The sequence below is a fragment of the Cucurbita maxima genome, unplaced genomic scaffold (genome assembly GCF_002738345.1).
Source record: "Cucurbita maxima cultivar Rimu unplaced genomic scaffold, Cmax_1.0 Cma_Scf00030, whole genome shotgun sequence".
Lineage (NCBI taxonomy): Eukaryota > Viridiplantae > Streptophyta > Magnoliopsida > Cucurbitales > Cucurbitaceae > Cucurbita > Cucurbita maxima.
Genome location: NW_019272046.1, coordinates 564,872 through 590,860, shown reverse-complemented (window position 1 = coordinate 590,860; position 25,989 = coordinate 564,872). Strand labels below are relative to the sequence as shown.

General features: G+C 38.4%; 3 protein-coding genes across 4 annotated transcripts; 1 reads left to right on the top strand and 2 right to left on the bottom strand.

Annotated features, from left to right (window-relative positions):
- Nucleotides 1-267: 267 nt before the first annotated feature.
- On the bottom strand, nucleotides 268-2,690 carry LOC111466044 (zinc finger protein WIP2-like). Its single transcript, XM_023110611.1, has 2 exons — nucleotides 2,070-2,690; nucleotides 268-881 (listed from the first exon to the last, which is right to left on the bottom strand). Exons 1-2 carry the CDS (start codon nucleotides 2,679-2,681, stop codon nucleotides 435-437), a joined length of 1,059 nt encoding a protein of 352 aa, XP_022966379.1. The 5' UTR covers nucleotides 2,682-2,690; the 3' UTR covers nucleotides 268-434.
- A 2,356-nt stretch (nucleotides 2,691-5,046) lies between these two features.
- On the top strand, nucleotides 5,047-14,776 carry LOC111465991 (carboxyl-terminal-processing peptidase 3, chloroplastic). 2 transcript variants are annotated; one of them, XM_023110513.1, is made up of 12 exons: nucleotides 5,047-5,501; nucleotides 5,672-5,753; nucleotides 6,224-6,354; nucleotides 6,454-6,540; nucleotides 7,078-7,156; nucleotides 7,783-7,871; nucleotides 8,810-8,842; nucleotides 8,928-9,047; nucleotides 9,153-9,239; nucleotides 9,324-9,473; nucleotides 13,034-13,141; nucleotides 14,257-14,776. In XM_023110513.1, exons 1-12 carry the CDS (start codon nucleotides 5,181-5,183, stop codon nucleotides 14,503-14,505), a joined length of 1,536 nt encoding a protein of 511 aa, XP_022966281.1. In that variant the 5' UTR covers nucleotides 5,047-5,180; the 3' UTR covers nucleotides 14,506-14,776. The 2 variants fall into 2 exon arrangements, with proteins under 2 accessions (XP_022966281.1, XP_022966282.1); XM_023110514.1 differs by lacking the exon at nucleotides 5,672-5,753 and having other exon boundaries at nucleotides 5,250-5,501.
- A 4,077-nt stretch (nucleotides 14,777-18,853) lies between these two features.
- LOC111465957 (serine/threonine-protein kinase Nek6-like) lies at nucleotides 18,854-25,145 on the bottom strand. The gene is made up of 14 exons (XM_023110458.1): nucleotides 24,964-25,145; nucleotides 24,524-24,627; nucleotides 24,287-24,353; nucleotides 23,198-23,263; nucleotides 22,152-22,198; nucleotides 21,828-21,873; nucleotides 21,672-21,752; nucleotides 21,535-21,577; nucleotides 21,413-21,462; nucleotides 20,657-20,738; nucleotides 20,521-20,570; nucleotides 20,373-20,446; nucleotides 20,225-20,276; nucleotides 18,854-20,141 (listed from the first exon to the last, which is right to left on the bottom strand). Exons 2-14 carry the CDS (start codon nucleotides 24,619-24,621, stop codon nucleotides 19,002-19,004), a joined length of 1,896 nt encoding a protein of 631 aa, XP_022966226.1. The 5' UTR covers nucleotides 24,622-24,627; nucleotides 24,964-25,145; the 3' UTR covers nucleotides 18,854-19,001.
- Nucleotides 25,146-25,989: the final 844 nt, after the last annotated feature.

Genomic DNA, 25,989 nt, shown 5'->3' with positions numbered 1-25,989 from the left:
TAAAAAAAAAATCAATTTTTGGAAAAATAGTATATATTATTTTTTAATGCTAATATTTATTTGTTTAAAGTAAAATATTCAGAAAATTAACCTTGATTTGGTTATTAACTCTAAATTACTGCAACTATTTAGTGAAGTAATTACACAATTTCTGTAAAAAACACAGACACAGACATAAACCTTAAAATATCCTGAAGATCACAACAGTGTATCCATGTTTGAATCATCTGAAAATGAAAATATTTTAATTTATATACTTCAAATTTTCTTTTTTCATTTCAATATTTTGATCCATTTGGGATCAAAACAAACATGATTTATAACATCAGAACCAACCAACAACAAAGCTTCCCTAATTAATTACACATATAATGTAATAACATTTGTAAGTAAGTTTCATTATATATAACTATAACAACTCCGTGTCGATCCTTTCACTCGTTATTATCCTGCTCGACTTCCGAAGCGGGGTCGTCCTCCTCCTCGTCTCCGAAACCGTCGACCCTGCCAACACCGTAGGCGGCATGGTCGTTACCGAAGGCCTTGACATGGTCCTTGAGCGAGCGCTTGTGCTTGAAATCCGAGCCACAAATGCAATACCAAAACTTTCCACAATTCTTCTCATGAGTTCGCCAGTCCCCTCGCACGGCGAACGCCTTACCGCATTTGCGGCACGTGAATGGCTTGAGCCCATGCTTGCGCTTGTAATGTGTTTGGAGAGTTCTAAAGTCTTTGAGTGGCTTGGCTCGAGGGTGGTCGATGTTATTGCGGCACCCTGGCGCGCAGCAGTAGCAAGGCAGCCTTAGCATGCCCGTTGGCTGCGTGCCTCGCAGGGATTCTGGGCCTTTTCTGTACTGAGAGCCGTGCCCCCACATGTGCATCTGCAAAATGCACATAAAAACAACAAATTAGTGTGAGATTATTCAACAAAAACAGCTCAAACTTTATACAAACAAAAAAAAAATGTAATTTTTCATTTGGGTAATGTTCTTGGTTTCAAAATCTAATTTTTTTCCTCTCGAAACCGATGAACATACGAAAACCTATTCGATCATGATTTCTTCTTTGGGTTTCTTTCTATGCTTGAAAAATAATATGAAATTATTGGTTGTGACTCTGGATCGATCAAACCACACCCAAACGGATAATTGAAACAGAAAGAAACAAAATAATCAACCAAATAACTTGAGAAAATGGTTTTTTTTTTAATCTTCTTCTAGAAATTATCTATATATTGTGCAAAAATAAATCACGAACAAATCAAGATTTTTAGCTATGAGAAATTACTAATTTTTATACTATTCTTATAAACACAGTATCAAATCGAAGCAGAAAGAAATAAAATAAATAATACGATAACTTGAGAAAAGGGTTTTTGGGTACTTTTATGAATAAATCGTAACCATTCTTCTCTTAAAAATGCTCCATAAACTAAATCATGAACCAGTTAAGCTTATTAGCTAAAAACCCTACCAAAAATTACTCAACAAAATGCAAATCTTTTGAAATTTCCATATTTGGGATGAATTTTCAATGAAAAAACCCCACTTTGTGTCCAAAAAACTAGAAAGTAGAGGAGATAATTTCATAACAAAAAAAAAACATACAAATATTCATAGGATTCACAAAAAAAAAAACAACAGTTGGAGAGTTTAAAACACAGATTCCAATGAACTGATTTAAAAGACAGAAGGAACATAGTCAGTGATATTCATTTCACTCAGTTTGTATCAGAAACAAAAAAGACAGTGATGGAGAGAGAAATGTAGAGAGAGAAACATTCAAAATCATATGACCATGCAAAGAAATTGCTATCAAATTTGGATTATAATAATACAAAAGGATATCTAAAGTGAAGATTCATATCAGGCAACAAAGTCATCACCTTGAAAGAATAGAACACATTTTTTTAACTTAATAAACACTAAATAACACCTAAATTCTCACAAGATCAGATCAAATTCATGTTCAAAACCGAAAATTTTCTTAAGAATCTAAAAACCCATCAAGAAAAATTCAATCTTTACATGATTTTTTGATGAAACTGATGAACTTATGAATGAATTTACCTGCATATTGTTGTATCTATTGAAGGTTTTGAAGCAAACAGGGCAAGAGAATTGTGTAGGACCAATGAGGATTTGAGTAGGAGTAGGGATCCAGTACTGCCCCTTTATTAGGGTTTTGGTGGACTGCCCAAAATCATCAAGATTATCATTATTATTACTGTGATCAATCTCAGATGAAGCCATCTCCGCTGTGCTAGGGCTAGGTAGCCCTATGTGGAGTGCCACGGTCACCGACTCGTCGTTGCCCTCGTTGTCTCCGCCATCGTCTTCTTCCTCTTGCTCCTGCCGTTGCTCGGGGGGAGATATCAACCCGAGAAGCGGTAGAGCCTCGCGGAGCGGTGGCGACGAAGGCGGAGGCGAACCTGAACCTGAACCCGAACCCGATCCCAAATCCGGGTAGGGATATGAAAGGCAATTGAGAGACATAGTGAGGTGTGAGGGAGATGGAGAAGGTTGTGATTGTGGGAAATGGTGATGGTGGGAGCTGAATTTTAGAACACTAGCTAATGAATTGGAATATGGGTCAGCCATGGAAATGGGAATTGAAGAGAGAGAAAATGGTTGGTTGAAGTTTTGGAGGAGAGAGAATGAACCATACACATTAACACGCATACAACACACCAAAACACACCAAAAGGGAGTACTAATTGGGTTAGCTTTTGTTTTTATGTTTTTTTTTTTAATAAAAAAAAATAAGCTAACTTACTTGCAACTCTACTTATTTTCATAGGGCAATGGTCTAATCTTACCCTTTAATATTCGTTATAAATGGTCATCATAATTCAAGAATCATCCCAAAAAAAAGAATGTAAAATTATAATCTCAATAATTCAAAATTCTCATCACTAGTTAGGTTGGAGAAATTTTTTAGACGAATTCGATATTTTCGAGCTGGTTGGACTGGTGGACCCAAACGAACCGAATAGGGTTCACAACCCAACCCAATCCAACACTCTATTTTTGAGTTGGGTTGGGTTGGAGAAATCTTTTGAAGTAACTCTATTTGAGATGGGTTGGATTGGTGATCTAAATAATCTGATCCTCTATTTTCGAATTGGGTTGAGTTCGGTTATTGGGTTGTCTTATTATTTAAAAAAATCCTATGTATCCACCCTACATGTAACATTAATGACTAAAATCTTATAAAATTCAAATATCAAACATTCACAAGTCACAGCGTATCACTAACATCAGTTAGAAATGTCAAATATTTTTAATTTTCATAATAATCTAAAAAAAAATGGTAAAGTAGAGATAGATTTCAACTCTATTTTCGAGTTGGTTGGGTTGACCCGACCAAAAAAAATGTCAACCCACCAACCGAGTTGAATTTGTAATATTTTAAATTTTAAATTTGTAGGCACCCTTTAGTAATATAAGATAAATATGCATGGAGTACCTTTTTCTATGGACTATGTAACATAGGGTTAATAAAAAATACAGTTATTGGCCTTTTTATCCTAATGATGAGAGTTTCATTATATCCTTGACTATATTCCTTATTTTCTGACTATATTTGAATTTTGACCCAAATAATGATATTTTAAATAAAATATATAAAGAAAAAAAAATAAAAGCATTAAAATATTTTATTGAATTTTTAAAATTCTTTTCAATAATATATGCCCTCAACCCGAATTACTCAAATTTAATCCCATTATAAATATATTTTTTTAGTTCATAAAGCTATGAATATTGAAATTATAGTATATAATTAATTAATTATATATATAATAACGTGCTGAAAAGAAAGAAGAAAGGTCCGAAGGATTAAGTTTCACCTAGTTGCAATTTGGTTTTTCGCCCGAACAACCCTAACGTACAGAAAAGAAAGACGAAAGAAGTATTAGCCGAGACCTATAATTCTATTACATGTTTTTAGGGTTTCTTACTATTTTGTGGGCATTAAGATCTTATATTTAGGGCTAAAGATTTTAAATGGTTAGAATTATAGGTCTAGTTCGATCTCGATAAAGTAAACTAGGAAATTAGAACGCGAAAAGGACTTTTTTGAACTTGGCAATGGTGCCCCTTTGAGAAACGACGAAAACTAACCAATGGTACCCCTTTAAAAATGACGGAAAAAATGCTCGGGAGAAAAATTTTGGGACATGTTTTTTTTTTCTTTTCTTAAAAGATGGATCAAAATTCATAAATATTTAACATTTCTCAAGACGATGTTTCATATTTTTTTCGCTTTAAATGTCGTAAGCGTGCATTTGTTAAAGAGTCTGGACCAGTCTACGATTTTGAAAAATAGGGTCTTACTAATTAAAGTTTAAAGGCAACAAAAAATAAAGTAGCTACTAATTATTTTCAGAGCTAAGGTAAGTGGCTTATTATTTGTTGGACGATGAGCTAGGCTTGGTGTTTTTTGTTATTCGGAATGTTACAAGATTGTTGTAAAACATTAAGTCATTGAATGCTATATGATGAGAACGGAAATAAGTAGCTAATGATGATGTTGTTATACATGAAAATGCATGTTCATGGCTTTAAATATATGAAAAAGTGATGCACAATATGAACCGAATTCATTGACTATTCAATCTTGATATCAACTTTGCTTAGAAGTCTAAAGTAATTGATTCTTTAAATGTGACTGACCTATATGGTCAACAATGAAGTTCTATATCCCTTTTACAAAAAATCGTTTATTTTCCAACTCTTCCATGTTGAACTCAACATTGCAGGATCGTTCAAGTATGTGCATGTGATTGTATTTCTTGACTTCAACAATGGAATCACTTACGGAATATTTTTAAATATCCATCAGACATATAACATTTTTTTCAAATAAATATATAAACTATGGATTAAAAAAAAGAAAGAAAAAAAAAACATTTCCAAATAAGTGGGAAGCAAATTTCAGACGGCAACGGTCGTCGTTCACGCAATGCAAAGAAAAAAAAAATCAATCTCTTTCAGGCAAATGAATGGCGCCACGAGATCAAGCCAAGACGCTGCTTGCTGTCTCACGCAACGTAGCGAGCCTCAGAGCCACAAGAATTAGCACGAAGATTCCAAAGGGGCCGCACCCTCAGCCACAATTGGTATCAGAGCTCCTCCTTCAAAACTTCCTTCTTCACCTTCACACCCCACCCACCAATCATGGAGGCTCTGATCCGGAGCCTCGACCTGAAACCACCCCGTATTTCTCCGTTTTCACTCGATCCCTCCAGACCCATTTCGTCTCAGATCAGTTTCTGCCGGTTCTCGAGCTCCGGCCGTCGTGGAAGCCGGAAATGGAGAGTGGTTTCCGCCGCGAGCGAGTTGGGAAGTGAATCTGCTCGGCAGAGACTTGTTGGGTCTGTTGGGAAATGGGTTGTCGGCTTTGCTGCTGCTGCCACTGCTTTGAGCTCTGTTTGCTTTGATTCCCCTGCTTTTGCTGAATCTCTTACTGTTGCTTTCCCAGTTTCGCGCACTCCTGAGGTGACATTTCTTCACGTTTCTTCTTTGATTGTTGCCTTAATTTACTCCATATGTAGTTATGATCAGAGCAATGAATTGATTTTCTTCTACGTTTCATTGTTTTGAAACTTTCTTTTGGCTTTTCCCATTTGTGATCGAATGGATTTTGCTAATTGGTCATCTTTTTTTAGGTGAATACAGTTCAAAGAACTCTGATTGAGGCGTGGGGATTGATCAGAGAAACATTTGTAGACCCAACTTTTAATCATCAAGGTTCGTGATTCCTAATTTAGTCTTGTCAATAGAATCTTCAAATGTTGAATAAAGAAGTTGAGAGCCTAGAAGATGTTAGTCAAAAGTGACTCAAGTATCGAACAAAGGATGTATTTTGTTCGAGGGCTCTAGAGAAGGAGTCAAGTCCGATTAAGGGGAGGTTGTTCGAGGGCTCTATAAGTCTAAGAGGAGGCTCTATGGTATACTTTGTTCGAGGGGAGTATTGTTGGTGGGGAGTCCCACATCAGCTAATTAAGGAGACAATCATGAGTTTATAAGTATGGAATACATCTTCATTGGTATGAAGCCTTTTGGAAAAACCAAAAGCAAAGCGACGAGAGCTTATACTCAAAGTGGACAATATCATATCATTGGGGAGGATTGTGATTCTTAACTAGATATTAAATATTTGTGAAATGAGCCATGAAAAAATTATCTAACTCTAACACAGAATTGTTCCACTTTTGCAGATTGGGACCTGAAATTACAGCAAACCATGGTGGAAATGTTTCCTTTGAAATCAGGTGATGCAGCATATAAGAAAGTCAGTGCAATGCTGTCTACACTTGGAGATCCATTTACTCGTATAATAAACCCAAAGGTGTTTGTATGCTATTTTGAGTTGGAAAACTTTCTTGTTTGGCTTTATCTTCAAAAGAACTTACCTATTTATCTATTTATCTGATGGTTTGTATGTCAGGAGTATCAAAGTTTTCGAATAGGCAGCGATGGCAACTTGCAGGGAGTAGGTCTGTTCATAAACATCGAACCGACAACCGGCCATTTGGTACGAAACATTCTTCGTAATCTAATCTAATGTTTCTTGCTTTCTTCAAATTTCATCTATCGCTAGCAGATATCGTCCACTTTAGACTTTTCCTTCTGGGTTTTCCCTCAAAGTTTTACAATGCTTCTGCTAGGGAGAAGTTCTCACATCCTTATAAGGAATGTTTCGTTCCCCTCTTCAACTAAGGTAAGATTTCACAATCCATTCCCTTGGGGGCCCATCATCCTCACTAGCATACCACCCGATGTTTGGCTCTATTACTATTTTGTAACAGCCAAAGCTCATCGCTAGCAGATATTGTCCTCTTTGGACTTTTCCTTTTGGGCTTTCCCTCAAGGTTTTAAAACGTGGGAGAGGTTTTCACATCTTTATAAAGAATGCTTCATTCTCCTCTCCAACCAATCAATGTGAGATCTCACGGATGGTGGTGTGAGAAGCACTCCACATAACAAGGAAAAAAGACAGCATTTGTTATCCAATCACCAATTTACTAAACGTTTTCCCTCTTGGTCCTGCCTGTATTCATTGACATTGCAGATTGTTTTATCCATGATAGATGGTAGCCCTGCTGCACGAGCTGGCATACATGAAGGAGATGAGCTGGTTGAAATTAATGGTAAATTCTTTTTAGAATAGTCTGTGAATCTATTCATATCTTTTTAAATATAAAGATGAAGTTCTAACTTTCGGGTCCAAGCCCACCACTAGTACATATTGTCTTTTTTGGGCTATTCCTTTCGGGTTTCCCTCAAAGTTTTTAAAACGCGTCTGCTAGGAAGAGGTTTTCACACCCTTATAAAGAATGCTTTGTTCCCTCTCCAACCGATGTAGGATCTCACAATTCACCCCCTTCGTGGCCAGCGAGATGCTGGCACTCGTTCCTCTCTTCAATTGATGTGGGATCTCACGGTTAGCATGCAAGAAGCACGGGTATCCATGGTATCCATGAATTCAGACGTGTTTTTGTTAACCCCTGTTACTAAAATCATTATTCAGGCTTCTTGATAGCTATTCAACTTCACTGACTTTCATATTACTTTCAATGAAAAAACTCGTCTGTGGTTCAATGGTTTGCAAAAGAAGGTTAAAGGCAAGATACTGAAGTATTTAAGTTCAGATAATAATGTCTGCATTTTTCTACTATCATAATTCATCTTGATCTCACCTCTTTTCCGCAGAAAATTTTCTTTCCCATCTCATTGTGTATGGTTCAACCTAACTTAACTATTTTTGAGACTTCAGGGGAAAGACTTGATGGAGTTGATAGTGAAACAGCAGCCCAAAAACTCCGAGGTCGTGTTGGAACAATTGTGACAGTGAAAGTTCATGATGTAAGTACTAAATTGTTGTTAAATGTGCATACTTTTGAAACAGCACATTAGTATGTAATCATATTGATACTACCCAAGTAACTAGAATAATATTTGAAGATCATAGATAGAATAACTACATTAACGGTTAGGAATCAGGAACCTTTACCATGGTATGATATTGTCCACTCTGAGCATAAGTTCTCATGGCTTTGGTTTTGGTTTTCCTAAAAGGCCTCATACTAATAGAGGTATATTTCTTGCTTATAAACCCATGATCATCTCCTTAATTAGCCAATGTGGGACTCCCTCCCAATAATCCTCGAACAAAATATATTATAGAGCCTCCCCTAAGGCCTATGGAGCCCTCGAATAGCCTCCTCTTAATTGAGGCTCGACTCCTTTTCTGTAGCCCTCAAACAAAGTATACCCTTGTTTGACACTTTAGTCACTTTTGACTACACATTCGAGACTCACAACTTCTTTGTTCGACATTTGAGGATTCTATTAACATGGCTCAGTTAAGGGCGTGGCTCTGATACGATGTTAGGAATCACAAACCTCCATAATAGTTTGATATTGTCCACTTTGAGCATAAGCTCTCGTGGCTTTGTTTTTTGTTTTCTCAAAGACCTCGTACTAATGGAGATGTATTCCTTACTTATAAACCCATGATCATCTCGGACTCCCTCCCAACAAACCTAAACGATAACTCCCAAGTAATGCCAAAACCCATGATCATCTCGGAGGTGGCTTTGTTCTTATGCTTGGATCTTTCCTCTCACTCGAGATCACTAATGCCGAAACCCACTAAACAATTACCTACCCCCCCAGCCTGATCTTTATATTTATAACAAATAAGTATCTTACAAACCACTTCTCTATTCAATATATTACCCTCCTAACACATATTTGCTTCCATAAATAATTACATATTCATTGAGCATTTTACTTTTCAGGTTAAAGATATGAGCAACTCAAGCATAAGAGAGGTACTAAACCACTCAATGGCAAAAGCCTACCCTCTTCTTCGTTTATAAAATTTCTACTTCCTTGACAACTTCACATTTCTTGCAGGTCAAAATACCAAGGGAATACATCAAACTCTCTCCGGTGTCCAGTGCAATTATTCCTCATAGAACACAAGATGGCCAATTGTCCAAGACTGGCTATGTTAAGTTGTTAGCATTCTCCCAGGTAAATGTTGACCAACATCTTTCAAGTGTGTTGCTTTTGTCTGGTCAAAGTATCTTAGGATCATGACTATTGAAGACATGCTTTGTTTTTGTCTTATATTGTCAGACTGCAGCTTCTGACATGGAAAGCACAATTCATCAGATGGAAAGCCAGGGTGTGCAGTCTTACATTCTTGACTTGCGGAACAACCCAGTAATTCTCTATGAAAGTGATTCTTTTCTTTCAAGGAAAAGCTCAACGTGGGGTTCACTAATTGGTTATTGCTACTCGTTTCAGGGAGGGCTTGTAAAAGCAGGACTTGAAGTTGCCCAAATATGGCTAGATGGGGATGAAACTCTAGTGAATACAATCGATCGAGACGGGAATATGTTGCCCATTAATATGATTGATGGCCATGCTATAACACACGATCCGCTCGTTGTGCTTGTAAGTTCTTGTTTTTAGTTTATTTTTACACTGTTTCTTTAGGTAGAAGTCTGAGTAGTCTGGGATAAATGACTTATGCAAGGAGAATAAGAAGAATGTGCTAGGTGCAATCTTTTGAATGGGTTAGAGGTAGTCTGGCTCTAATGATATCCATAATCTGATTGCAATTAAAGTCCTCCTATTTGTTTAGTTAGCTATATTGTAGTAAGGGGAGTGTTGTGTGATGTACTTTTGGGGCCGACAAGCTAGGTGTGAGATCCTATATCAGTTGGAGAGGGGGACGAAACATTCCTTATAAGGGTGTGAAAACCTCTCCCTAGTAGACGCGTTTTAAAATCTTGGGTGTGAAAATCTCTCCCTAGTAGACGCGTTTTAAAATGTTGAGGGGAAGCTCAGAAGGAAAAGCCCAAAGAGGACAATATCTGCTAGCGGTGAGCTTGGGCTATTACCCCATGGAGAGTTTTCCACGCCCTTATAAGGAATGTCTTGTTCCCCTCTTCAACCGATGTGGGATCTCACAATCCACCCTCCTTGGGGGCCCAACGTCCTTGCTGCCACACCACCCGGTGTCTGGCTCTGATACCATTTATAACAGCCCAAACTCACCGCTAGCAGATATTGTTCGCTTTGGTCCATTACGTATCACCGTCAGCCTTATGGTTTTAAAATGTGTCTGTTAGGGAGAGTTTTCCACACCCTTATAAGAAATGTTTCGTTCTCCTCTCCAACCGATGTGGGATCTCACCATCCACCCTCCTTGGGGCCCAGCATCCTCACTGGCACACCGCCTGATGTCTGTCTCTGATACCATTTGTAACAGCCCAAACTCACCCCTAGCAGATACTATCCGCTTTGGCTCGTTACGTATCGTCGTCGGCTTCACGGTTTTAAAACATGCCTACTAGGAAGAGTTTTCCATACCCTTATAAGGAATGTTTCGTTCCCTCTCCAACCGATATGGGATTTCACACCCTCCTAAGAAGAGAAACACATCATTAGGATATGGGTTGGTCGTCAATATAAATAGTAAAGGGCATAGAGGGAATGAATTTGAGTCATGGTAACTACCTACTTAAGAATCTAATATCCTTTGAGTTTCCTTGCTAGCAGAGTCCGAACTAGCTTAGACACTCACAAATATACTTTGAGTTTTGCAATGGGTTTGGTTCTTCCAATCTGTGTTCTTCGTCTGTTCTAGTCTATGTTCTTTGTTTCTAAATAGGAGAAGTCTTATCTCATTTATTCTTTCACTGTTTGTTTAGTGGAAAGTGTTGGGGGCATCCCAATATAAAGTAAGAATAAAGCTAAATGCTGCATTTGGTTTCAAAGGAACCAAAGATTCTTTGAAGAAAAATACTTGAATTGGAATGGAAGATGGGATGTAAATCAGAAGTGAAAGATACTGGAGAAACGTTTTCAAGAATCAATCAAAAGTTAATTGAATAGGGAATCAATCAATGTTCTATTTGACTCGGAAACAGCTCGGTTCGTTTCTCTAAACTCAAACTGAGACCAAATTGAGAAGTGGAAACCAAATTGGTCCTAATCTTAAATAACCAAACAAGCTCATCCTAAGCCCAATTAACCAAAGAATTGACCAAGATATCTAATTAGTCACTAATCCTATTACATCATATGCAAGTGAAGTGCAATTGGAGGAAAGAACTCATTTGTTTAGGACGGCTTATGGGGATATCATTGAGGACCAAGAAATGAGGATAAACTTCTTTTGTTGCAACTTGGTGTAAGAGGGACAATTTCATTGACTTCATTACTTGATGGATCGGTAGGTAGATAAAAGGAGACTGGAATAGCTCAAACCCACCTCTAGTAGATATTGTCCGCTTTAGTCGTTACATATCACCGTTAGCCTCACGGTTTTAAAACGCGTCTACTAGGGAAAAGTTTCCACACCCTTGTAAGTAATGTTTCGTTCCCCTCTCCAGTCGATGTGGGATCTTACAATCCACCCCCCTTGGGAGCCCATGTCCTCGCTGACACACCATCAGGTGTCTGGCTTTGATACCATTTCTAACAGCCTAAGCCTGCCTCTAGTAGATATTGTCCGCTTTGGTCCATGACGTATTGTCGTCAGAATCACGGTTTTAAAACATGTCTACTAGGGAAAGGTTTATAACGAGTGCTTCGTTCCTCTCTCCAACCGATGTGGGATCTCATAATTCACCCCCCTTGGGAGCCCACGCCCTCGCTAACACACCGTCCGGTGTCTAGCTTTGATACCATTTCTAACAGCCTAAGCCTACCTCTAGTAGATAGTGTCTGCTTTGGCCCGTTACGTATCGCCGTCACATCACGGTTTTAAAACATGTCTACTAGGGAAAGGTTTTCGCACTCTTATATTGAATGTTTCGTTCCTCTTTCCAACCGATGTGGGATCTCATAATCCACCCCCCTTGGGAGCCCACGCCCTCGCTAACACACCGTCCGGTCTCTAGCTTTGATATCATTTCTAACAGCCTAAGCCTCCCTCTAGTAGATAGTGTCCGCTTTGGCCCGTTACGTATCGCCGTCACATCACGGTTTTAAAACATGTCTACTAGGGAAAGGTTTTCGCACTCTTATATTGAATGTTTCGTTCCTCTTTCCAACCGATGTGGGATCTCATAATCCACCCCCCTTGGGAGCCCACGCCCTCGCTAACACACCGTCCGGTCTCTAGCTTTGATATCATTTCTAACAGCCTAAGCCTCCCTCTAGTAGATAGTGTCCGCTTTGGCCCGTTACGTATCGCCGTCACATCACGGTTTTAAAACATGTCTACTAGGGAAAGGTTTTCGCACTCTTATATTGAATGTTTCGTTCCTCTTTCCAACCGATGTGGGATCTCATAATCCACCCCCCTTGGGAGCCCACGCCCTCGCTAACACACCGTCCGGTCTCTAGCTTTGATATCATTTCTAACAGCCTAAGCCTCCCTCTAGTAGATAGTGTCCGCTTTGGCCCGTTACGTATCGCCGTCACATCACGGTTTTAAAACATGTCTACTAGGGAAAGGTTTCCACACTCTTATAATGAATGCTTCGTTCCCCGCTCTATCCAATGTGGGATCTCACAATCCACCCTCTTGGGGCCCAGCATCCTCGCTTGCACACCGTCATGTGTTTGGCTTTGATACTGTTTCTAACAGCCCAAGCCCATTGTTAATAGATATTGTCCGCTTTTTCCCATTACATATTGTCATCAGCCTCACGATTTTAAAACACGTCTACTAGGGAAAGGTTTCCACATCCTTCAAAGGAATGTTTTGTTCCCCTCTCCAACTAATGTGGGATCTCACAAGGACTGATGTTATCGATGTTTTTGCAGATTTAAAACTACGTCAAAGATCAGTTTGTTCCATGATGTCCTCATATCTATTATTGTTTTCTTATTGATGATCAACTCATGTTGTTTATTAGTATTTGGCTGATCTTTTGTGTGTGTATTCACTTAACTCATAGAATCTGAAATATTAGGGAATAAATTTGAAGTACCCATATTCTTTATGTTCTTATTATGGGTTATGTATATTTAATCTTTTGTGCATATTCTTAGTACAGGTCAATGAGGGTAGTGCTAGTGCAAGCGAGATTTTAGCGGGAGCACTCCACGACAACGGTCGAGCGACTCTCGTGGGGCACAAGACGTTCGGGAAAGGAAAAATTCAGGTGTTGTTATCTAGTAGAGAACAATGTGTTCTTTCAACGAAGCATTTTGTGCTTCCTATTGGTGTTCTCCCTCAAGTCTTACATAGTTTTTTGTAATGGCCCAAACCCACCGCTAGCCGATGTTGTATTTTTTTAGGTTTCCCTTCCAGGCTTCCCCTCGCGTCTGCTACGGAGAGGTTTCCACACCCTCATAAAAAATGTTTCGTTCTCCTGCCCAACCGATGTGGAATCTCACGGATCAATCCACCCCCTTCAAGGCCAACGTCCTCGCTGGCACTCATTCCCTTCTCCAATCAATGTGGGACCCCCAATCCACCCCCTTCGGGGTTCAGTGTCCTTGCTGGCACACTACCTCGTGTCCACCCCCCTTCGAGGCTCAACTTCCTCATTGGCTCATCGCCTGGTGTCTGGTTCTGATTCCATTTGTAACAACCCAACCCACCGCTCGTAGATATTGTCCTCTTTGGGCTTTCCCTTTCGTGCATCCCCTCAAGGTTTTTAAAACACGTCTGCTAGGGAGAGGCTTCCACACCTTTATAAACAATGTTTCGTTCTCCTCTCCAACTGACGTGGGATCTTATCATCCACTCCCCTTCGGGCCCAGTGTCCTCGTTGGCACTCGTTCCCTTCTCCAATCGATGTGGGACCCTCCAATCCACCCCCTTTCAGGACCCAGCGTCCTTATTGGCACACCGCCTCGTGACAACCCCCCTTCGGGGCTCAACCTCCTCGCTGGCACATCTCCCGATCCCTGGCTCTGATATCATTTATAACAGTCCAAACCCACCCCTAGCAAATATTGTCCTCTTTGGGCTTTCCCCTTCAGAATTCCTCTCAAGATTTTTAAAGCGTGTCTACTAGGGAGAGGTTTCCACACCCTTATTAAAGAATGTATCGTTCTCTCTTTCAACCGACGTAGGATCTCACAGGTTCACTCCACAGTAGAGTTTGATCAAGCAAATTACGACCCAAACATTGTTCTAGCAGAGCTCTTACTACCATGCCCATTAAAATGGATACCTTTAAATCCTAAAACCATCATCTATCATGCATCTAAACCATGCCCCATTCTGTACAATACATAACACCAATATCTATGCTCTTGTTTGTTGCAGAGTGTGACAGAGCTTCATGATGGCTCAGCTTTATTCATCACGGTTGCAAAGTACTTATCCCCGGCACGTCACGAGATCGATCAAGTTGGCATTGTGCCAGATATCCAATGTACAGCGGATGCTCTCAACTCACCAAGAGAAGTTATAGGTAAAGACAGGAGCTCACGCATACCCCTTGAAGCTGATTCTTGTATCATGATAGCTGAGCATGAATTGGATATCCAACAATCTAAAGGGACTGCCTCCTGAAATGATAGGAATTGTTTCACTTTTATTAGTAGAATTTGAATGTAAATATGGATGGTAACTAGAAAAGCATATATGTATATAGATGAATGATAGAAACTCGACCGTTTGATCGAGGTTCGTTGGGATTTACTTGTATTATAAATATCAGGTGTATTAGCTAGATCAATACGCTTGTCGATTCCTATATCGCTTGTCGATTCGTGGGTGTAGTCGACATGTCCTCCCTCATTATTCAAACATTGTGAGATGAATAATGTGTTTTTCACGATTCCTTTTGAAAATGTTTCATTAAAAATATTTAGCTTTAAGTTCATTGAATCTCACATCTGTTTTACAAGGGTGTAGAAAACTTTTCTCTAGGAGATAAGTTCTAAATTTTTTTAGGGAAGTCCAAAAGAGAAAACTCAAAGAAAACAATATTTAGTAGTGGTAGGCTTAGACTATTACAAATGGTATTAGAGCTAGACATTGGGCGGTGTGTCAGGGAGAACATTGAGCCTCAAAGGGAGGTGGACGCCAGACGATGTGCCAACAAAGATGTTGGGCCCCAAAGAAGGGTGGATTGTGAGATTCCATATTGATTGGAGAGAGGAGCTAGTACCAGCGAGGACGTTATGCCCCAAAGGAGGGTGAATTATGAGATCTCACATCGACTGGAGAGGGGAATGAGTGCCAGAGAGGACCCTGAGCTCCAAAGGGGGTGGATTATGAGATCTCACATTGATGGGAGAGAGGAATGAATGTGAAATCTCATATCAATTGAAAAGAGGAACGAGTACCGGTAAGGACGATGAGTCTCAAAGGAGGGTGAATTGTGAAATCTCACATCAACTAGAAAGGGGAACGAGTGACAGCGAAGACGCTAGGCCTCGAACGGAGATGGAATATGAGATTCCACATTAGTTGGAGAGGAAACAAATCACATTTTTTACAAGGGTGTGGAAATCTCTCATTAGCAAACTCGTTTTAAAAATCTTGAAGAGAAATCCAAAACAAAAAATCAAAGAGGACATTAAACCAACTGACATTAAAGAATCAACTAATGTGTCATTGTTAGGGGTGAAATGTCACTCGAGCTCATCCACATATCAATTGTGATCTAATACTCGATATGTATTTTGAACTAATCTTTCAATTTCTTATCATTCCAAAAAAAAAAAGAATATTAACTTTATTAGTTGGAAAATAAGAAATTTAATAAATTTAATAAAATGGAAATCTTTATTTAATGGTATATAAAAAAAAAATGCCACATCACATAACATTTCATAAGAAAAAAAAAATCTCCCAAATAATCACTCAAGAATTACATCACATTATAAGTATATCAATTTTTATATAATAACCCAAATTAGAACTGATCGCCGCAAGAACCACATTCCGGTGACCGGCCGCCGGATGCCGGAAACTTCATCAATGCCTGAGAAGGTGAAGAAGAGAGAGGAGAAGAGAGAAACCAACGACGGAGCCAGAGATGGGAAGAGAGAAGCCAGATCCGGCCTCACGCGACGGAGCAGGCGCCGGAGCGAAGTCTTCTCCGAGCCCAGAAACCAGGCTGCCGGCGGAGAAGACCACGAGGATCAAGACGGTGACGAGGAATGCGTTGGAGATGAAAACTCTGGCCATTGAAGAGAACGGATTAGAAAATTGAGAGAAATTGAGAGAAAAGACTGAGAGAGATATTGAGAGAAAAGACTGAGAGAGATATTGAGAGAGAGATTGATCGGAGATGCAGGAGTGGCGGAGAGAGGGGCTGAGAAAGGGGGTTATATAGGAGAAGGGAGCGGCGCGTGGACCCCACAGAAAAGGGGCGACAGCGAGTCAAAAAGGTGAAACGGCTACGTTACAGCTAAATGTGGTTTTTCAACATTATTAAAAAAAAGAATAATAATAACGGTAAGATTTTTATTTTTCCTGTTTATTATTTTTATAAAAAAAAAAAAATTATGTCATTCTAACAAAGATTAAAATATACTTTTTATTTTTTTTAATATAAACTATTAATTATTGTTAATTTATTCATATTATTATAAATTAGATATTAGAGTGGAATCAGTTTTTTTTAATTACTATTTGTTAATCAAATTATTTTTCCTATAATAATAATAAATAAATATAAAATTAATCTATAAACAGAATTTTTTTAAAAGAAATCTTTAAATTTTTTTTAATTAACAAATTAATAATTGCACTATAAATGTGATGAAAACAAAACACCAAAATAAAATAAAATAGTTTAATTACCCAAAAACTTAATTCAAATATCAAAAATATTTGTAATTACAAAAAATTCGTAAGATATTAAATTTATTGGAACTTGAAAACATACCCAGTTAGAATTTGTACTATAATTTATAAAGTTTCTCTCTGAAAATTAGAAATGGAATTTGGAAACTCTCGTTTTGAAAATATATTTAAGTCGAGTTGGATGTGTGAAAAAATTGGGTAAGCGTTCTGACTTTATTTATCTAACTGAGAGAAATCTCTCCATGCTCTTTCTCATTTTCCGTCTTGACAGATTTCTTTCGAGATAGGTCCTTAGATTAAGTAAACATTATTTAGTATTTTTAAAATAGAGGCAAAATAGAGATATTTTTTAATATTTAAAAACTGGTAAAGAATTAATTTTTTTTAATAATTTAATTTGTTTAAAAAAAATAAAGAAAAGAGGTAGAACGTGGAAAGGCGGTGGTAGGGAAACAGGGTGCGGACGGCGCGTAGGAGATTTTGTCACGTTGAGACGGCGTTCACGTTTTCGGTTGGTTCAACCAATCCAGATTTGTCTGTCGGTACGCCGGAATTATGGAAACGGAGAACGTGCCCAAAATCTTTTCTCATATTTTTAAAATATATTTTCACTTTATTATTATTATTTTTTTTCTTATTTTCGTTCTTAATGTTTATAATTTTGTCTATTTTACCCTCCTTAATTTCGTCCTTATTTTCGTGCCCAAAAGTCCTTCATCGGAGTCTGCGAAGAGTGGAAGGGCAGGAGTGACATTCTATGGTGTGAGTTACATCTCTCTATTTGTGTGAGTGTGTGCTTCGTACCTTCAAGAAGGCTTGACTCCTTTTTGGAGTCCTTTGTTCGACATTCGAGGATTTGTCTTAGCACGGCTAAGTTTAGGGCTCCTTTTTGGAGTCCATTGTTCGACATTCGAGGATTTGTCAATCTATTGGCACGGCTAAGTTTAGGGCATGGCTCTGATACCAATCTATTGGCATGGCTAAGTTTAGGGCATAACTCTGATACCATGTTAGACGAACAATGGTATGATATTATCCACTTTGAGCATAAGCTCTCATGGCTTTGCTTTGGGTTTCCCAAAAGACCTCATACCAATGGAGTTAGTATTCCTCAGTTATAAACCCATGATCATTCCCTAAATTAGTCGATGTGGACTTTCATCATCCAACAGACTCAACACCACCACTCGGAATGCAAACCACCTGAGAAACAAGCTATTACATCAAGCGGCTGGCACGTCCTCATAGAAAACCCGTCCAAATCCGTGAAACGTCTCTAATTGAGAATATACATGTTACCACAAAACTAATTCTCTCAAATCAAATATTTAACTACATATATTTTTTAAAAAAAAAAATCATTTATCATTAGATTATTTTCATAGAAAAATTAAAAGGCAAAATACAAAATACAAAAATCCAAAAAAAAAAAATTAACAAACATTATTGGTTATTTTTCCACAAAATAAAAAAATAAAAAAATAATTCAGCCACAAATTTCTTTCTAAATAAATTGAAATTAGTTAAGCTCCTAAAACCATGCTCAACCACTCATTTAATAATAGGCTATTATTAACTATTTTATTTCCAAAAATAGACCAAATTTCAACCTATAAATCTCTCCCTTCACCCCTCATCTTCCTCAGACCTGCATTCCATCTCTACTTTCCAACACAAAAACAACAAAAAAATCCCCCAAAAACAATCAAATAAGGGAAGATTTTCCCCATCCTCAAGCAGGTCTTTCTCTAAACTCTCCTTTACCCCTCTCCCCTTCCGCCATGGAAATGAAGACGTTCGCCGTTGCCACCTTCGTCGCCGTTGCTGCCTCCCTGAACATCGTTTTGGCTACTGATGGAGCAGCAACATCCCCAGCCCCCGGCCCGTCCAGCGCCGCTTCTGCTACCTTCCCTGTCATCGGGACATTGCTAGGTGCATCTGCTGCCTCTCTCATTGCATACTGCCTTCAGTAAACTGAGATTATCAGTATGAGGAAGGGGCATATAAATAAACCAATGTGGGGTGATGATTCTTTATTATGTTCTTTAGCTTTTGTTTTGTTTTTTGATTCATTGTTGTAATAAATTTGATCCCTTTCCAGTTTGAATGAAATGAAAATGATATGTTCAAAGATCAAACAATGTTGATATACTCATATCCTCAAATACTTAATCAAACAAAACCACCCAGAATGAACGAACAGATTTATTGTGTAAATTATGAACAGATTTTAGGAAATGTTAAGGATACTATGATCCCCCGTTAGATTTCTGCGACGATACCAGACTTTTTGTCAACCAGATCGCTGTTTCTCTTGACGATACAGCGTCTTCTCCAAAGGGACTCAGCACACCAGCAAGTTCTTCGAGTTTGTCTTGTTTGAGTAACCGTGCACATAGCTCGAGTAGCGACTCGAGTGCATCGGCTCTTCGTTGGCTTGGATAATCTGATTCGGTACTATCGAGCAGATGAATGTCTTTGTTTACGATGATCTGTGGCGAACAACTAATATCGTCTGTTCCCTTCTCCAATGGCACACCATTGGTTTGTGCACTTTCTTTCTCAGATGATATGTGTTCTGTTTTGGGAGTTTCTTTCTCGGATGTCAAACAGTCAATACGAGCACTACGAGCAACTTCTGTATGTCCTTCAACGCTTTCCTGGTTTATGAAGCTTCTTGGTTCGACATCCAGTGGATCGACTGAGTTCAGTAAGCATTGATCATCAGATGATCCAGATTTTTCAGCACTAGAGGACATCGATAATTCCATGAAGTTCCCTTCACTAGATCCATTCTTCATTCCATTTCCACTCGAAGCCTGTCCGCTGCAACTTGTTTTCGGGTCATCCAGGTTCACAGTCTTGACGTCAAGCTCGGATAATGGTTGAAAGTTTTCCGAATGAGATTCTGTCTCCAGAGAATTCACACTATTTTCTGAGGTATTGATGGAAGATTCTTCCCCTCCATGCCGTTTATCGCCATTGCAAATGGATATCGCCGATGCAGACGTCATTAGCCCATCAGCCTGACTATCAACACGATCAGATGTCGATATTTCATCAGGAAAGGACGTAGGATCCACCATCTTCGTCTCGAGTATGTCTTCTGAAATAGCTGTCAATAACATATTTTCATCCGTGGTTGATGAGTTGCTAGTTTGTACGTCACAACTTACTCCCACCATATCGATATTTTCCAGCAGGTTGAAAGCTACACTCAGTTTTGCTCGGGTTTCGTGTTCACTATGCAATTTGCTAGAAGGCGATTTTCTCGGTGTTCTATCCTTGGGGTTTATAGGTAAGGGATATATCGGTAGTATATTAGCCGAAGCGTTGCGGCACTGAAGGACATATGGTTGCAAATGTGGATGCCTCAGCAGTTCAGCAGCCTAATAGTAAATCCAAGCCACAACTTAGAAGGGATCTTAATATCCAAACTCGGTATTGAAAGAGTACCGATTGCATCACTCACCGTTGGTCTGTGTTCGGGATTCTTCCTTAGCATGCTCTTGATGATTTGTTTCCTGCAAGTGGAAACCGAACAGTCTCAAGTCTAAGAACAGCTGATTTTAGCTGAAAAATCGACCGAAATGGCGATACGCATAGGAAGAAAGGCTTACAATGTAGAGGAGTAGACAATTGGGAGAGGAGAAATGGAGGATCTGTTAATTTTATTGATAAGGCCAGCCATGTCCTGTTGAATTATGCATAAATCAATCCGACATCGAGAAAAAACAATGAAATTCAAGAGGTGAAGCTTGAACTTACCGGAGCCCGAAATGCTGGTTGATGAGCAGAAATTTCGAACATACTGCAACCTGGAAAAAGCAAGATTTATTTAGTGATGTCCATGAACATCGACCACGAAAATAGGATAGGATCGTGCCTCCACACAAACTCTTACCAAGTGACCATATATCAGACTTGTAGCCATACGGTATATCAGCGAGGAGCTCAGGACACATATAATTAGGAGTGCCAACAACCTACAGAACATATATTAGCGTCCACACTTGACTAGTAACTATTAAATTATAACTTCAACTCTATGATCTTGTGATAGACTATTGGGATAGGGATCATTAGTTACTAGTTAGTTGGATTGTTAGTGTGAGATCCCACATCGAGTGCTAGCGAAGGGGGGTGAATTGTGAGATCCCACATTGACTGGAGAAGGGAACGAAGCATTCTTTATGAGCATGTGGAAACCTCTCCCTAACAGACGTGTTTTAAAAACCTTGAGGGGAAGTCCCAAAAGAAAAGCCCGAGGACGCTGCTGGGACCCAATAGGGTGGATTGTGAGATCCCATATCGAGAGAGGAACGAGTGCCAGCAAGAACACTGTACCCCAAAGAGGAGTGAATTGTGAGATACCACATTGACTGGAGAGGGGAACAATAGCCACCACCTGGTTTTCTCAAAGAGCAATAATCTAGAGGTAGAAAAGGGCAAGACCATGAATAGAATATAAAACACATTGTATGGAACAAAGAGGCTACTGGAAGCGACTGGAATGAATTCGGCGTTACGTAAATAGCCATATCAAAACGATAAGATCATAGGTTGGATTAGGCCCAGTTTCTACAGCGAAAAAGTTAGGTCGGTTCGTTTAAAAGCTTTCTACTGCAAAATTATGACATGACAATGATTACATCCTTACTGATGAAGCAAGGTCTTCTGTATTCAGTAGTTTTGCAAGCCCAAAGTCCCCTGTGGAATTCAAGATATTAGCAGTAACTAGTAAAGAAAATCTCATTCTAATAGACCTGTAAGCCATCTTACCGAGCCGGATATCATTGTTCTTCGTAAGAAAAATATTCGAACACTGGAATAGAAGAAAATTTAAAAAAACAAAAAAATCAGAACCATTAATGAGATTTATAATCACAAGATTGTGTAGGTTAATACTCAATAGATACCTTAAGATCTCGATGTAGCACTCGATTTGAGTGCAGATAATCTATAGCAAGCAACAACTGTGCCAACCATTTGCAAAGTTTCTGAGACAAACAAAAAAAATTGACAATCAGACATAGATTCGGAAGGAAAAAATAATCAGCACCGTTACAACTTACGTCCTCGGGAAAGTATGTTCCTCTAGCCTTTTTTATCAAATCGGACCTGCTCAACAAAAGAAAACAGGACATCGGATTAGGCTCGAGTTTTCTTCTCTTTCTCACTACATCAGGAAAAATCGATTATCGATTCCATCCATGTCAACCTTCCACAAAATGTTTGCTCTTTAATTGATTCAAGATAACTTTTGTTCTTCACTTAGTTATGTTTCTATGGAGGGGAAATTGATAGTCATTGTTATAAAGGTTACATATTTTCCGCATTGAAGGTCATAAATGAAGCAAACTCCGAAAGGTCGTAAAATTTAAATAAACGACACTTACATGTCTCCGCCTTCGCAGTAGCCCGTTACAATGCATATACAATCACCCTACAAAATAGAATGCCCAAAACATGAAACTTAGAGCAAGTGGAAAACAAGAAGGCAAAGAAGTCACCAGAGGTATAATCCTATGTTTAAGGCTAAATATAAACACCCTCCCAAATTCAAAATCCACTTTCCTCAACTAATCACTCGCAAACTAACCATTCATTTCCTTCTAAAGAAAGACGGTATTCATGAACATCATTCTAATAGCCCAACCCTACCGCTAGTAGATATTGTCCGCTTTGGCCCGTAATGTATCACCATCAGCCTCACGATTATAAAACACATCTACTAGGGAGAGACTTCCACACACTTATAAGGAATGTTTCGTTTACCTCTCCAACCGATGTGGGATCTCACAATCCACCCCCTTACGCCCCAGCGCCCTCGCTGACACATCTCCCGATGTGTCTCGCTTTGATACCATTTGTAACAGTCCAAGTCCCCGCTAGCAAATATTGTCCACTTTGGCCCGTTATGTATCGTCATCAACTTGATGGTTTTAAAACGCATCTACTAAAGAATGCTTTGTTTCCCTCCCCAACTGACGTAGGATCTCACAATTCACCCCTCTTGGGGCCCAACATCCTTGTTGGCACATCACCCCGTGTCTGGCTTTGATATCATTTGTAACAACCCAAGCCCCCAGATATTGTCCATTTTGGCCCGTTACGTACCGCCGTCAACGTCTACTAGGGAGAGGTTTCCACACCCTTGCAAGGAATGTTCCGTTTTCCTCTCCAACCGATGTGGGATCTCACAAGAACTGAGGAAACCAAAACCCACCCACCCCTGTCTCCAAATTCTAATAGCAAGTTTGTTACCAAATCGTGATCAAACAACAAAAACATAGGGGATGGAAAATTAACTAAAAGTATAAAAGCTTCCAACCTCACCCATTATTCATTTTCTATGAACAAAGATCCTCTCCCAAACAAAGATAAAAACAAATAAAAAGGAAGAAGAAGAAGAAGAAGAATGGTAAAAGAAACAACAATTTACCTTATCCACCCATGAATCTTTGTACTCCACAATGTATGGATTATTTAATTTTGCAATCAAGTTCATCTGAAATTGATATAGGAACATTAGTAACTGTAGCTAAACAAGAATATTTACGCGCATCGACTATTTTATGTTTAAATCAGGCAAGAAAACATTCAAGCTCATGCCGAGGATATAACAAGACACCATTGTTTTTCTTTTGTTTTGTTTTTTTGAGTGTTCGAACCAGCTAAAAGCTCACTATGACTCAATTTATAATGAACACAAGGAGTCCTACAAGTTCTTCCTCTCATAACACATCGTACGCTCATTTCTCGACTTAAATATCTTTTTTCTTTACTCCAACTTCTACACGATCTGTCGTGCCAACACCAAGCACTGCCCTTGAGTGCGACGCAGGCTGTTAACAGCCCTCTACTTATAAACTATTCACTTGTAAGTTGGTGAATAATGAAGGAAGAACAGTATCACTTTTATCAGCCATTGTAAGCACACTTACGAACAACGATGTTGAGGATTGTTGGGAAAGGAGTCCCACCTCGGCTAATTAAGAGGTTGATCATGGATTTATAAGTAAGGAATACATCTCTATTGGTATGAGGCCCTTTGGGAAAACAAAAAACACAGCCATGAGAGCTTATGCTCAAAGTGGACAATATCATACCATTGTGAAGAGTCGTGGTTTCTAACATGGTATCAGAGTCACGCCCTTAACTTAGCCATGTCAATATATTCCTCAAATGTCCAACAAAGTAGTTGTGAGTCTTGAAGGTGTAGTCAAGAGTGACTGAAGTATCGAACAAAGGGTGTACTATGTTCATGGGCTCCGAAGGAGTCGAGCCTTGATTAAGGGGAGGTTGTTCGAGGGCTCCACAGGCCTCAGGGGGCTCTATGATGTACTTTCTTCGAGGGGAGGATTGTTGGGAAAGGATTCCCACATCGGCTTATTAAGGGATTTATCATGAGTTTATAAGTAAGGAATACATCTTCATTGGTATGAGGCCTTTCGGGAAAACCAAAAGCAGAGCCACGAGAGCTTATGCTCAAAATAGACAATATCATACCATTGTGGAGAGTTAAACTAACCTCTTGGTGGGCGGTGCGCTTGAACTTCTCCGTTTGCTTCGCCAAGCGAATTTTCTTGAGCACATACCTAATTTAGAGAGAGTAATTCCCATTAATGAGAGAGAACAACACAAACTAGCCCTGATCTCACAATTTCATAGGCAACTAAGCATCAATGGAAGTATGAACATCAAAGATTTCATTTGCAGAACTCAGAAACAGTTGCTTAAAGAACCAAAATTAGTAAACAATTCTTACTTCTTCTTCTCAATCTTGTGGTAAACAAGAAAGGCCGATCCAAACGCCCCCCTCCCAATCTGCTCAATTACTTCATAATCTCCATTATCACTATCCATTTCAACCTTCAAACGCCAAGAACAACACTGTAAGCCCAGAAATCAACTGAAATTGAAACCATTTTGCAAAACTCTCACATGGTAACAAAAATCTCCCCAAAAACTATAAACCCTTTTATAATTATGAACAGAAGTTCCAGAATCTACAGAAACAAAAGCTTCTTAATAAAGAGAAAAAAAGAGTTAGGAACATGAAAAAGAAAGGCAAACCCAAGAGCTTTGCTTCCATTTACAGATTCATAAGAGCATCAAATTCAGAGAATAAAACGTTTTACAACGAAGAAGTTGAGATATCAACAACCCCACTTGAAAGAACAACAAAAACAACCCCAAAAACCTCACCCTTTTGGAAGATTTTGGACGATTTTGGAAGAAATTGGCGATGGCGCAAAATTCCCACTTCAAGAACGCTTCGTTAAACTATTATGAACCCTTTGTTTTAGCCCTCCTCAGCAGCAGCAGCAAGGTTTTGGGAAGAAGAAGCCGTTTTTCTCTCTCCTCTTTGTTTTAAACGTTAATCCATTCTCAAACAATAAATAAATTTGGTTTTGGTCTCTTTCTCAGTTTTTATCTATCAAAATTGTTAATTGGTATACTTAAATATTTGTTTATTTAAGAGTTCGTTTTTTATTGAATCATTCTTTTTAAAAAAAAAAAAAAAAAAAAAAAAAAAAAAAAAAAAAAAAACTGTTCTTTAGAATTGAAAGTTCTTTCATTTTCAAGTGTTTTTTGGTTTTCAAAACTAAAAATCAAATATTAAAATATTCATATTTCTTGATATATATATATATATATATATATATAATTGGTTGACGATCTCAACAATTAGAAAGTTTTAATAAAAATACAGTTAAATGCGTGTTCGTAAATTAATTTGAAAATTAGATACCAATATAAATAATATTTTGAAATGTATTTTTATATATTATATTCATTATTTATTAAAGTTTGTATTTTTTATAATTTAAGAACCCTATCACACTTGTAATGTGATGAAATAGAATGAACTGAAAATTTTACATTTTAAAATTTAAAATTCAAAATTCAAAATCTAATAAAATTAATGAAAAATGTCCTTTTTTAGGAAAAGCAATTTGAGAATGGTTTCCAATAAACTCATTTTTCAAATATATGTTTACCCAAATATTCGAGAAAGAACAAAATTAAAAATGTCTATTGAGAATGTACACGGGTTGAGTTGAGTTAGGAAAACTTTTGAACCAACCTAGACCCGAACATCTCTAATAAAATTTTCAATCATCTATTCTTTTAATTATTTAAAAAAAAAATTACTTATGCACCATACACACGTTATTTAATAATTAAAACCTCATAAAACTCAAATATCAAACATTCACGAGTCACACC